The 13,917-nt window shown below is 41.5% G+C and overlaps 1 protein-coding gene across 3 annotated transcripts in view; it reads left to right on the forward strand.

The window, feature by feature from the left end:
* The window catches only part of LOC122559606 (DENN domain-containing protein 2A), a 148,218-nt gene that overhangs the window by 80,828 nt on the left and 53,473 nt on the right, over positions 1–13,917 (forward strand). For all 3 annotated transcript variants that reach the window (XM_043709382.2, XM_043709381.2, XM_087997286.1), the window contains exons 3-4: positions 9,471–10,736; positions 12,230–12,381. In XM_043709382.2, coding sequence (XP_043565317.1) covers positions 9,471–10,736; positions 12,230–12,381 — 1,418 coding nt within the window. The remainder of the gene's footprint in view (positions 1–9,470; positions 10,737–12,229; positions 12,382–13,917) is intronic.

Raw genomic sequence — 13,917 nt, forward strand, 5'->3', positions numbered from 1 at the left:
TAATCTAATCTAATCTTAACTCTGACTGGATGGGCATTGCTATGGAAAAACATGAGGCTCCCCATGCAACTAGGTCATTCAAAAAATGCACAAGGTGTGAATATATTTCTTTTGTTTGCAGAGAACAGATTCTTGCATATGAATATATTTAGTTTCTGGCAAATGTATTGAGCCATCTTATGAACTCAACTGTTTATCTTAAACTAATTGTTAGTTTAGCTATTTGAACCCTCAACCTTCATCAAGGAAGCTCATCAAACATAAATGTTTCACTTGGGTTTTGTAAGTGTGGGTTGATTCAGTTTGGTCTGTACTCTGCCAATCACAGACAGCCAGAGGAATATGTTTGGTACAATCAGCCACCTTTTGGGTTTATGGTTTATATTCCTGGCATTACACTGGTATTGAAATTCACCAATTTTGTTCCTCAATTGTATGGGAATATAGAACGTCTTCAAGCCAAAATCAAGCCACTGTCTCATTGCCCGCTCTGAGACACTCTGTTTAAACTCTTTGCCACTTACTCACATATCTCTCCATCTCTCCATACAAAAAAAAACGATGCATGATATTCATCTTCAAGTGAGAACAGGTCAAATACGGTAGGTTTAGAGAAGAGCAAACCAAGACTGGTGAAGAGAACGGCAGGCAACTTAAATTAGAACCAAGAAATGATTTTTGACATCGAGAGCAAATTGGTAGTAAGTGGCAAAGTGGACCCTATTAGGGACAAAGAGGGTGATATGAACATAGGGCACTAGAAGACATAGTGAATACTTTATAGTTTCTACTAAAGAAGAGGAATCTGACCAACTTTCAACAGAAGCAATGGATAGGATGAAAATTGAGGAGGGGGAGGAGGTGGGATTCACCAAGGCTCCTTAGACAGCACCTTCCAAACCCAAGACCACAAACATCTAGAAGGACAAGGACAAGCAGATACATGGGAATATCACCACCTGCAAGTTTCCCTCCACTCATCATCCTGACTTGGAAATGTACCACTGAAGGAACAGTGATGTTAGGTCAAAATCCTGGAATATCCTTCCTGAATGGAATTGTGGTTCTATCCACAGCACATGAACTGTAAGTCGTACAAAAGCAGCTCACCACCATCTTCTCAAAAGGTAACTAGGGATAAGCCTCTGCTGCATCTGTTCCCAGGAGGACCAGTTCCACCACAGAACATACCAGATGGCCTCCTTTAAAGACTGCAATTTTCCTCCCACGTGATGGTTGATGCCGTCCAGTGCATCTCATCCACTTCCTGCACCTCTGCCCTCGAACCCCACCCCTCCAACCGCAATGAAGATAGCTTCTTCCCCTTCCACCCCACCAACCTCTGTATACATCGCATCATTCCCCCGCCATTTCCACCACCAGAGATATATTTCCCTCCCCACCCCATCCGCTTTCCGTAAAGACTATTCCCTCTGCGACTACCTCGTCAGGTCCAGGCCCCTAACAGCCCACCCTCTCCTCCCCCGCACCTTCCCCTGCCATGAAAGGAATTGCAAAACCTGTGCCCACACGTCCCCCCTCACCTCTGTCCAAGGCCCCAAAGGAGCCTTCCACCAATGTCATTTATTGTATCCGTTGCTCCCGTAGTCTTCTCTACATTGGAGAGACAGGATGCCTACTCGCAGAGCACTTCAGAGAACATCTCTGGGACACCCGCACCAATCAACCCCACCACCCCGTGGCCGAACACTTTAACTCCCCCTCCCACTCTGCCGAGGACATGCAGGTCCTGGGCCTCCTCCATCGCCACTCCTTAACACCTGACGCCTGGAGGAAGAATGCCTCATCTTCCATCTCGGGACCCTCCAACCCCAGGGCATCAAAGTGGATTTCACCAGTTTCCTTATTTCCCATCTCCCCACTTTAGCCCACTTCCAACCTTCTAGCTCCACACTGTCCCTATTATCCATCCCATCTGTCAATCTTCCTTCCCACCTATCCGCCCCACCCTCCTCTCCAACCTATCACCTTTACCCCCACCTCCATCCACCTATTGCCTCTTCAGCTACCTCTCTCCCAGCCCCACCCCCTCCCACTTTTATCTCAGCCCCCTGGCCCAGAAGTCTCATTCCTGATGAAGGGCTTTTGACCGAAACGTTGATTTTCCTGCTCCTCGGATGCTGCCTGACCTGCGCTTTTCCAGCACCACACTGTTGATTCTAATCTCCAGCGTCTGCAGTCCTCACTTTTGCCATAAGCAATCCAGCCACCGACATCCATATCCCATCAGGGAATAATGTTTTTTTCCCCCCCCGGACAGTTGCCGGAAAGGTAAATGTGACACCTTTATTCAGGAAAGTGGATGGACACACAAGCTCCAAACCAGTTATTTTAATATAATTGGCAGATAACCTTCTGGGAAATAAGAACATGGGACTAAATCCACAACGTTTTGGTGAGGTTTGAGTTACTTAGGGAGAGGCAACTTGGATTGTAAAAGGCAGATTGCATTTAACTAATCTAATTGATTTTTTGATGAAATATAGTAAGATTGTTGAGGGGAATATGGTTCATCCGTATAAGAAAGCATTCAATTAAATACCACTAAAGAATGGTTAAATTGAGACTCATGGAATAAATGGTCAGTGTCCAATTGGATATAAAATTCTTTCGATTTTGGATTAAAAAAAAAGGCAAGTCATTATAAGTGGTTATTTTTAAGACTGGAGGGTAGTATATAATAGCATTCCCCAAGGACCAATGCTGGGGTTGCTCCTTCTTTTGAGTTGTGTACAAATGACCTGGATCTTGGAATAAGAGTAGAATTTCGAACTTTTCCAATTAGACTAAACCTGAATGATTGATTGGTGATTGGCAAATACTGAGGATGATACAAATTACTTCCAAAGTGACATGGACAAGCAAGTAGCACATGGAGTTGACTACCCAGAAATGAAGAATTTTGATAGAAGGGAGAGACAATATAGACATCATTTCACAGTTCCAAAGAGTATGCAAGGACAGAGGGATGTAGGAATTCATCTGCATATATCTTTGACGATTTCAGGACACATTGAGAATGTCATTAGCATTACATATGGGATCCTGATTTGGAGATGCTGGTGTTGGCCTGGGGTGTAAAAAGTTAAAAATCACACAACAGCAGGTTATAGTCCAACAGGTTTATTTGGAAGCTAGTGCTATAGGACTATAACCCGCTGTTGTGTGATTTTTAAATATGGGATTCTGTCTTCATAATTAGAGGCACTGAGTACAAAAGCAGGAAAGTTATGCTGAATCTTTAAAGTTCTGGTTAGGCCCTAACTAGAATATGCACACTTGAGAAAGGGTATGAGGGTCCTTAAGAGGTTTCAGAAGAGGTCCAAGACAAAGCACCTTGCTTTATTGGCATCTTCAACTTTCAATCCTTACTCCACAAATATACTGTGGCAGCTGTGTTTACACTGCACTTTACAGGATTCGCTGCAGCAACTGAGGATCCATCAACACCTTCCAATCCCACAAGCTACACCGTCCAGAAGGACAAGGGTAAGAAATCATGGAAAAAGCCCCACCTGCAAATTCCCCTCTAAGCCATTCACCATCTTTTACTGTTGTTGGCTGAAATTCATGAACTCCCATTTGTAGTGATTATAACAAGGTCAGCCATATGGCCCACATAGAATATGAGTTACCTGATTGGGGCTGTTAATCTGGTCCAATCAGGGAGACCTGGAGTGCCCCTCTGAGAGCTGGCCCAGTATCAAGAACTTTCCACACTTTAATAAAGGGCAGCTTGGTGATGGGATACCAACCTCTGTGGAGTTAGTTCACCATCCTAATAGCACTGTGGGTGTACCTACTACTCCACAGACTACAGCAGTTCACCACCATTTTTAGAGATCAATTAGGAATCTGCAGCCTAGCCAAAAAATACCCATGCATCATGAATGAATTAAATAGTGATATTTACCAGAATGGTTCCAGAGAAAGTTAGGTTGGAGGAGTTGGGCTTGCTGTCTTTGAAGTAAAGGAGATAATGGGGAAATGTGATAGAAGTGTGCTCTCTGCCCACGAGGATTGTGGAAGTGGAAGTGATCAAAGATTTCAAAAGAAAATTGCTTTGGCAGTTGAAAAAAATAAACATGCAGGATTACAGGGATTAAGTGGGGAAATGAGACTGACTGGTTTTGTCTGCCAAAGGCCAGTGTGAAACTGGCTGAAAGGCCTTCTGTCTGCTAAATGACTTTGTGACGAATATTCCAACTGAGTACCAGGTAACAGACCTTTTCAGCAAGAGAATATAACCAACTCCCCTTGTCATTTAATGGCAACAGCATTCATGAAAACCATCCTGGGATTTATCATTGACCAGAAACCTAACAGATAAATATAGTGGACAAAATCAGACCAGAAATTAGGGATTCTCCTGACTTCTCAAAAGCTTTGGACCATTTACAAGGTCCAATTCAGGAGTGTTATACAATACCTTCCACTTGCATGGACAAGGGCAGTTCCAACAACACTCAGGAAGCTCAACATCATTCAGGAAAAAGCAGACACCTTGACTGGAACTCCATCCACCACTGCACTCGCATGCTGCAGTATGTGTCAGCAACAAGATGTACTAAAGCAACTCACCACTGGCTCTTACAGAGCACCTTCTAACCCCATTGCATCTATTGTGTAGAAAGACAAGATCGGCTGATGTTTAGAAACATTACCATCTGCAAGTTTCACTTCTGACTTGGGTGAATAGTATAATTTATTTCCTGCTGCTGGATCGAAGTCCTGGAGTTCCCACCAATGCTCTCCAGAAGCATCACCCTCACCATTCATAGAGAGTTCAAGCATCACTACTCCAGTCTTGTCAACATACTTACATATTTTGGATGAATTTAAAAAAGGAGATCCTGTTCCTTACCACTGCCGTTTCCCCCCTCCATACCCATTGCTACACAGTCCAATGCCTGGAATGCTACTTCCCAACCCCCCCCCCCAAATCTATCCAAAACACTACCACCACCAGATTTGCATACAAGGTGGGACTAGCCCAATGTCGGACATGCATCTTGTAGACCTACTCAGCAGCACAAACCAACATGGTGTACGTTGTTGCAGAATGAAACACACTGATACGTACCATACCGGATCATATGTTTTATAGAATATAAAGAACCAAGAAATCATATTCTCTATAAGAATTCATGAGAGGATTTCTGAGTAATTCTTAGTTACAGTTTAAGAGATTACCAGACCAAGCTTTTCCGGTATCTCCTGCAGGAACAAATTGACAATGTGCCTCTGGTGTGGGCTGACTTTGGTCTTTGTTTAAATGCTGGGAAGGTCGTCAGTATCCTGCAAAGAGAAATATAAAAGGAGCACCCTAACTGCACTTTCCCACAGTGCTTATGTTTTCCATTGAGGCTTGCCAGCTGTGTGCACAGTTCTTCAATATTGCTACACAACCCATGTGCGGGAGTTTTATTGCTGCATTCTATGTATCTCTCATCTAGTATACAGATAGCACAAATTATATTTTGACAGTTCACGAGGGGTGACTAGACCAAAGTTGACTCAGATTGACTAGTCCAAGAAATAAACGGTGAGGCCTTATACTATTCCTAAGTGACTGCATCGTGATGGTATTTTGGTAATGATAAAAAAGTGACTCTACTGTCTAAAGTGTTCTCCATGTTTGTTTCCAGTGCGATTTAGCAGAAATATTCTGACATGTCAAGAATGCGATGGGAAGTGAGTGGTCAGGACATCCATCAGTGGTCTCACTTTTGGAATTCTCATGAAATATAATTGAAATTAAACCTAATTCTAGTTCCATGTACTTTATTGTGTTTGAAATGTGCATAAAATAGCCCAGTATTAAATCTGAGGTGGCTACTGAGTTTGGGTTGAAATCAGAATTATTACAACACGAGGCAATTGACCCATCATATCTACACTGGCTCTGCCAATCAGCATTTCACTCAGTGCTCTTCTCCTGCCTTCTCCTATAAACTCTGAGTATTGTTCTTTTAGAATAATTGCATAATTTTCTTTTGATTGTATCAGTGGAACCTGATTTCACCAGATACACACAGACAATGCAGTGCAGATCTTCACCAGTCTGTGTAAAAGGCTTTTTGCTCCATACCTTTTTTGTTTCCTTCTCTGTGTACTTTAAATCAACATCATCTTGTTTTGAACCTTTTATAATTGCAGACAGTTTTTCTGTTCTGACTTCTCATAACTTATGAATATCTCTATCAGATCTTCTTTGAGTCCTCGCCTCCCAAAGAAAGCAGTGTTAACCTTTTCTAATATATCTTCAAAACCAAAGTTCCACATTCCTGGAATCATGTTGGTAAACCTCCTCTGCACTCTGGCTAACGCATTCACATCCTTCATAAAACCGAGAACTGGATGTAATACTCCAGGTAATGTTGCACTGGCTTCATACGTGAACAATAAATTTTAATTCTTTAAACTGGGCTTGTTTAATAGGGGTAATGTTCCAGCAAGACTAGGAGGCCAAAGAGTTAACAACAGGAGCTTTATTAAGGAGTTATTTACATTGCAGGCAGCAAGGTTAGACCAAGCTCTTTCCCTCCCAAAATAGATAATTATGTCATTATTATGTCACATGATCAGACTCTTCAAGTGACAGTCCACCATATGTGTACAAGTTCACGATACTCAGAGTATTGTAGACTCTATTAGTTGCAGTCTAAACCTGTCCTGCCATCTTTAATGACTTATGCGCACACACACAAGTGCCACTACTCGTGCATCCACTTTAGAGATGCACTCTTATTTTATATTAGAGACAGCAAAACAGCAGATGTAGCCTCCTGCCTGTCTACTCTTATTGGCCATGTTCATTCTAACAAAATGAATCCCCTCTCATTTCTCCATATTGGCCTACACCTACTACCAACCTGCTCACTCCTTCAACTTATCCATGTCCTGTTGAAGTTCCAAACTATACTCACAATTTACAATCTTCCCAAATTTTGTATCATCCTGACATACCAACATAAATCTAATGGCCTGTTTCTGTGCTGTAAGTACGGCATAATATTTTGCATGTCTGTTTAAAAAAAAATCACTGGATATAAAGTGGATCCCTCTTAAATTATTCAGGTAGCAATGTTGAAAGAAAAGTGCTTATTTGCTGGATTCTTGTCTAACCAATAACTAGTTTACAACGATGCTCACTGTACCCATGAAAGCAAATGGATGATTATTAGGCCTGAAAGTGTGAGGAAACACTGAAGATTTGGTGGCTTATACAGGGGTGGTGTATTGAAAATGTACTCAAAATGATAGCCCTGTATAAACAATGATATTGCATCACAGAATCACAGACCTGTTCCAGCACTGCAGGAGCCATTCAGCTTCATGTGGGCAGCTTCACGTGGGAACAAGTTAATGAGCTATTGTCCTGTCTTCTCATGGCCGTGCGCATTCTTCAGATATCAAGCCATTTCCCTTTTGAATGTCTTGACAGAATTTTCCTTTTTCATGCACTCCATTAGTGCATTCCAGTTCCTAACCACTTTGCATGGTTTTCCACCTGGTGCAATTGCTGCTCTTATCAATTATCCAGATGACACCAAAATTGTAGTGGACAGCGAAGAGGGTTACCTCAGATTACAAACAGGATCTGGACCAGACGGGCCAATGGGCTGAGAAGTGGCAGATGGAGTTTAATTTAGATAAATGCGAGGTGCTGCATTTTGGGAAAGCAAATCTTAGCAGGACTTATACACTTAATGGTAAGGTCCTCGGGAGTGTTGCTGAACAAAGAGACCTTGGAGTGCAGGTTCATAGCTCCTTGAAAGTGGAGTCACAGGTAGATAGGATAGTGAAGAAGGCGTTTGGTATGCTTCCTTTATTAGTCAGAGTATGGAGTACAGGAGTTGGGAGGTCATATTGCTGCTGTACAGGACATTGGTTAGGCCACTGTTGGAATATTACGTGCAGTCTGGTCTCCTTCCTATCAGAAAGATATTGTGAAACTTGAAAGGGTTCAGAAAAGATTTACAAGGATGTTGCCAGGGTTGGAGGATTTGAGCTAGAGGGAGAGGCTGAACAGGCTGGGGCTGTTTTCCCTGGAGCATCGGAGGCTGAGGGGTGACCTTATAGAGGTTTACAAAATTATGAAAGGCATGGATAGGATAAATAAGCAAAGTCTTTTCCCTGGGGTCGGAGAGTCCAGAACTAGAGGGCATAGGTTTAGGGTGAGAGGGGAAAGATATAAAAGAGACCTAAGGGGCAACTTTTTCACGCAGAGGGTGATACGTGTATGGAATGAGCTGCCAGAGGAAGTGGTGGAGGCTGGTACAATTGCAACATTTAAGAGGCATTTGGATGGGTATATGAATAGGAAGGGTTTGGAGGGATATGGGCCGGGTGCTGGCAGGTGGGACTAGATTGGGTTGGGATATCTGGTCGTCATGGACGAGTTTGACCGAAGGGTCTGTTTCCATGCTGTACATCTCTATGACTCTATAACTCTTATTCTCAATCCTCCCATCAATGCATTTTTCCTGTCTATTTTGTCCAGACTCATGATTTTGAATACCTCTATCAAATCTCTTCTGAAGTTTCTTCAAGGAAGACATCACAACTTATCCAATCTAGCTAAATGGCTGAAGTTCCTCATTCTTGGGACCATTCATGTGAATTCTTTCTGCACCGTCTCCAATATCTCTGCATCTTTCCTACTGGAAGTGGTACACCAGTTAAGGCCAAGATAGTGCTACATATAAGTTTGACAAACCTCTTTGCTTTCATATGCCATCATATTCCCGATGAAGGGCTTATGCCTGAAATGTCGATTCTTCTGCTTCTCGGATGCTGCCTGACCTGCTGTGCTTTTCCAGCACCACTCCTTCAACTCTGATCTCCAGTATCCAGTCCCTATTTTCTCCTATGCCAAGTCCTGCCACTTTTCATGTTTTATCTGCATATATATCCAGATCCCTATGTACACCCTTGGTGTTATGCTGTCTCCACATTCTTCCCAAAATGAATCCCTTCACATTTCTCTGCTTTAAGTTTCATCTGTTACCTGGCGTCTTGTCTATGTCCTTTTGAAGTTCTATATGATCTTCCGCATGGTAAAACAATGCATCCAAAGTCTGTATAATTTACAAGTTTTGAATTTGTGCCCTGGACACCAAGGTTTTTAATGTATATGAAATACCTCATCAGGTTTTCGATGTCCAGTCCTATAAACAACATTTAAAAATTCTAGACACTATTGTCTCAAATTAGCAGCTGACACCACCAGTGTATATAAAATATTGCATGGTCAGCATAGAGAGATAAGTTAGCACTCATAGTGATAGCCTTTGTTGTGGTCTAAAAGTTGGATTAACAAACAAAACCGGAAGATTCTGAGATTAATACGATTAAAGCCCATCTAAAGATGACGACATGTAAGACACACAGTAACCACTCTATGCTATGCTGGATTATAATGCAGATTTTGTTTTACTTTCCAGGGTCAGAACAGCTGGTAAGAACTTTGTCTTCTTTGTTGAGGAGCCATCAAAGTTTGAAACTGAAAATATTGGTAATCTGCACCGGAGTTCCACTAAAAAGAGTTCAACGAAAGTCCTGATTGGTACACAAGCAGTTGACAGCACGGAGGTGAAGTGTCCCTTAAAGCAAGTCAATAACTGCCTTTCAAAGTCAAGTTCAGCTGGTAGTGAGCAGAAAATGTTGAATCCCAAACTTGGCACTGGCAACCCAAGCCTGGATATCAACAGTGTAAAGGAAAATGAGCTTTCAATGCAGAAACCATTAAAGAATACTTCCAATGAAAGATACCCTCCCAGTAAAATGAGCATCATTATTAGGAATCCAAGTATCAAGCAAAAGATTTCAGAATGGGAGGGGAAGAAGGAGCTAGTGTTTTCAGCAGATAAAGAAAAATTAGAAAGTAAAGAAGCAAAAGCACTTGATAAATTAGAACTGGTGAAAGGTGTTGAAGGGAATGTCATTAAAAAAACTGAATGTAAACACTCAAAAGTTTGGAATTTAGACAGCAAAGATGCTGGGAAAGAGAATGAATACAAAGTAGATGATGGAAAGGCTAGGTCCTTGGAGACTGAAAGCAGGTTATCTGGGTGCAGACAGAATGAGATGATAAAGTCTGACCTGACACAGCAAATTGGCAGAAAGGTAAAAGAGGTGACCTGTACAAAACTTGCTACAACGCAGCCCTTGAAAAGGGACCGAACAACTGTGTTGAGTCACATCAAGAAGCTGGAAGAAAAGGCCAAGGAAGATTCAGCATCAAGCCAACTCAAGCTGCCAGGTGATTACTACACCCCTCAGAGACTTCAGGAGGCACTGGCAGCCCAGGGTCCAACAACATCCAAGGAGAAAAAGGATGGCAGCTGCAGCTCTGAGCTCAAGCGCAAGCACATCCAATCCAATTCAGATTCTGAGGCAAGTGAGCTGAGCTTTGGCACTGTGGACAAGGTGAAGGTTTCCTGGGCAAGCTGTAAAATTAGAAATGTGGAAAATATCTACTCAGAACCTGGAACTCTGGAACAGGAGCTTTCAGTGAATCCTGTGCCCAAACCTCGGCGAACTTTTGAATATGGGACAGAAAAAGTGGCTGGCCTGCATTCGCTAAGGAAGAGCACCCGGCAATTGCCAGACTTACCAACCATCCCCCCACCTTTGCCATTGTCACCTCCCCCAACAATCAGTACAGGAGCACTAAACGGGAAACCAAAGATAAACAGTAAGGATATCCGGTAAGTAGACATCTTGTGCTGTCAGAAAGGTTAGTCATGGTGGGATAATGGAAGTCATGGGTTGGAAATCTGCAATGTGCATGTACTGAAATGTGAGGATCTAAAAGAAAAAGTGAGTAAACTAGAATAATAAAGTAAACCAGTGCAGCTCCTGCAGATAGTTCTGTATCATGGCAAGTTACAATTCCTGCTTGAATTCCTCTACTACTGAACGACTGATTTTAGTTGGTCTGTTGCAATATGCTAGTGGGAGGCTAGATACTTTCCCATAAAGTGTAAAATGAAAAATCATTCCAAAAATGGCTGCCCTTTGTGGATCTACAGGATTCTGATCTTCAGCCAACTTTGATCGCGGTCTAAGACAATGTGTTAAATGGGAAGGTTCAATCAAGAGAAGAGAGAAATATAAAAGGAGTTTCATTCTCACACGTAAATCTTGATGCTACCTCACATTTCCCTCTGCAACTCAGGTTCAATTGTACCCTGGACTCGTTGAACAAAAGTGACTTTTGTCTACTATTTTAAAATTGAATTTAGGCAATCTCTAGGTAGTTCTTAATGACCTCACGTTATATTTCAAGACTAATTTGCTAACATTTAGAACTGAGGGGTATTTATACAAAATGCTCAATAAGGCATCACTTTCACTATCTTGGGGAGTCAGGGATGAGCACCAAATGCTGGCCTTGCCACTGACACTCCCATCCCATGAAAGAATATTTTTAAATGTTGCTGTATTTATTTTAAAATGCTACAGGATGGTTAGTGTGGGAAATGATTGATTGCATTTATACAATGAGTGAAACATTGAGTTGGGTCTGAGCCACATTGTTGACTAGAGAAAAGTGAGTTTTATTTTGTCTCAAACCCATTATAAACTGACCTGACAATACAGCATTCCATAGAACCACACAAGACATGAGATACATCACAGAGGAGACTATTCATTCCATTGAACCTATATTGGATCTTTGGCAAAGTCATCCATCCAGCCATAACAATCTCTGTTTCACCATAGTCACCCTTCATTCTTCCTTCGTTCCCTTTTGAAAGTTACCAGAGAAACTGCTTTCACCACTCTCTCATGCAGTGCTTTCCAATTAATAGTAACATGTTGTGTAAAACAAAAAATTCTTCAAGTCATTTTTTTTGTCACTTTTGAAATTGTCCTCTGATTACTAATGCTACTGCCACTAGAAACAGATGATTTTGAACACCTCTGTCCTCCTCTGCTGAAGAGAACAGCTGTAACGTCTCCGAGTAGTACCTGTTGCCCTATTCATTGCAGTAAATTTACTTTGCAATGTATGACTTTGACATCCTTCTAAAGCATGTGCTCAGAATTGACTACAACACTCTAGCTGAGGCCTACGTAATGTTTCATAATGTTGCATAACTTGCCTGCTTTTCTTTTAACTATCTTCGTACTTTGGGGAGTAATACATTAACCCCAAAATGTGAATCAAAACTGTCATCTGTTTTCATTGACACAGTCGGAAATCCTTTGAGTTTGAAGATGTAAAAGATTTTCAGAAGCTGAAATCTCCCAATTTCTGCAGAAATGGGCAAGTGGATTGGTATGCTCAATCAAAGTTAGCACTAAACTACACTGCATCAGAAGAAAACATCTATGAGGATATCCTTGGTAAGACTTGGGAACTGGGAACTAACTCATCTGATATTCAGTTTGTCAACCTGATTTCTAACATAATCCACGATAATATATTGAATTGATATCTGGAAAAATCAGCCCAGATTTCTATGAGAGAAGAGACCGTATTAGACCTGATATCATAATAACCCAGAATTGGTGGAGTAGGTCAGAGTCCAAACGCCCTTTCGAGTTTACAATTAAATTTATGAAGACTTTAATGCACTACAGGTATTGATTTCAGGTATTTTTGAAAATTAATTTTAAAATTTGAATTTGAGCACCTGTTATACCTTCAGATATACTTTTAAAATGCAGTAGAGTCTCAAGTTTGCATGTGTGATTGGCACACAAAATCAGCCTATATCACATTGAATCGGGTCTTTTCTCATCATCCATCACTTTTTTTTGCAAACTGTAGGTTGTTTAACATTGCCCATTAGGATCACTTCAAACATCTCTGATATTATAATCAGTCAACTTTAAACCAGTCTGAATGCTGTCATTTCTAGTGATGTTTAAAGGGATCATGAACTTCTCCCAGATACTAGATTGTTTGTTTAGAATGTTCCCGTGCTGTTTTTGAGCTTTTTGGGAGTTTTAGGTTACTGGAGTTAACAGAAATCATTTGTGAGATTAATTTGGTGACATAAGATCAAGGAACATTTTAGATTGATTTCAGTGTATTTAACAATTTTTTTACTGCCATTTTAGTCAGAAATGTCAGATGAGAAGAAGCAGCCTAGAATCAAGGGAGCTGCAGCTTCAGAGAGATACGAGGGAATCTCACAGGAGGCCATATCCCACATGGGTATACAGGCCCAGAGCTCTTAGCTGCAGGTCATTAAAGAGCAGTGCATGGGAAAGTGGTGACAGGACTATCACCTGCAATATGAACAGCAGTCCAGCACATGGTCATGTGCACCCTTTTCTGTGGCTACCGCAGTCATTGTGACCCTCATGTTTATCTTTCTCATCGTTCCTGGCTGCAATAGGTGAGATCTGTAATGTTAAACACTGATGAACACATCGATGCTACAAGAGAAAAGGCTGTTGATTGTTTGGTAGATTGACTCTGGCAATGCAATTGCTGTGGAAGAAGTATAATTTGTTGTTGAGTATAATCGACATTTCGGACATCAGCCCTTCATCAGGAATCCCAAAATGTCGATTCTCCTGCTCCTCGGATGCTGCCTGACCTGCTGTGCTTTTCCAGCGCCACACTCTCAACTCTGACCTCCCGCATCTGCAGCCCTCACTTTCTCCTAGTGTAGTTTGTTGTGATGATTTGAAATTTGGCATTCTTGTGTTTATCCTGATGGCGCAACATGAAAGACTTTGGCAACTTTGTAGCAATATTCAAGATTTAATTTGCTGCGTCAAAGAATATGGAGGCAAGAATGGTTTGGTCATTCAGCTATTTAACTAAATTAAAGGTTATTTCATGTGAATGAAGCTTTGGTGGAATCATCAGTTCAAGGATGGGGAGGACTGGATGATGTGAAGGTGTTCATTATTATAAAAGAATAA

Source organism: Chiloscyllium plagiosum, unplaced genomic scaffold (genome assembly GCF_037043375.1).
Source record: "Chiloscyllium plagiosum isolate Xiang-an unplaced genomic scaffold, Cpla_swu_hap1 HiC_scaffold_19, whole genome shotgun sequence".
Lineage (NCBI taxonomy): Eukaryota > Metazoa > Chordata > Chondrichthyes > Orectolobiformes > Hemiscylliidae > Chiloscyllium > Chiloscyllium plagiosum.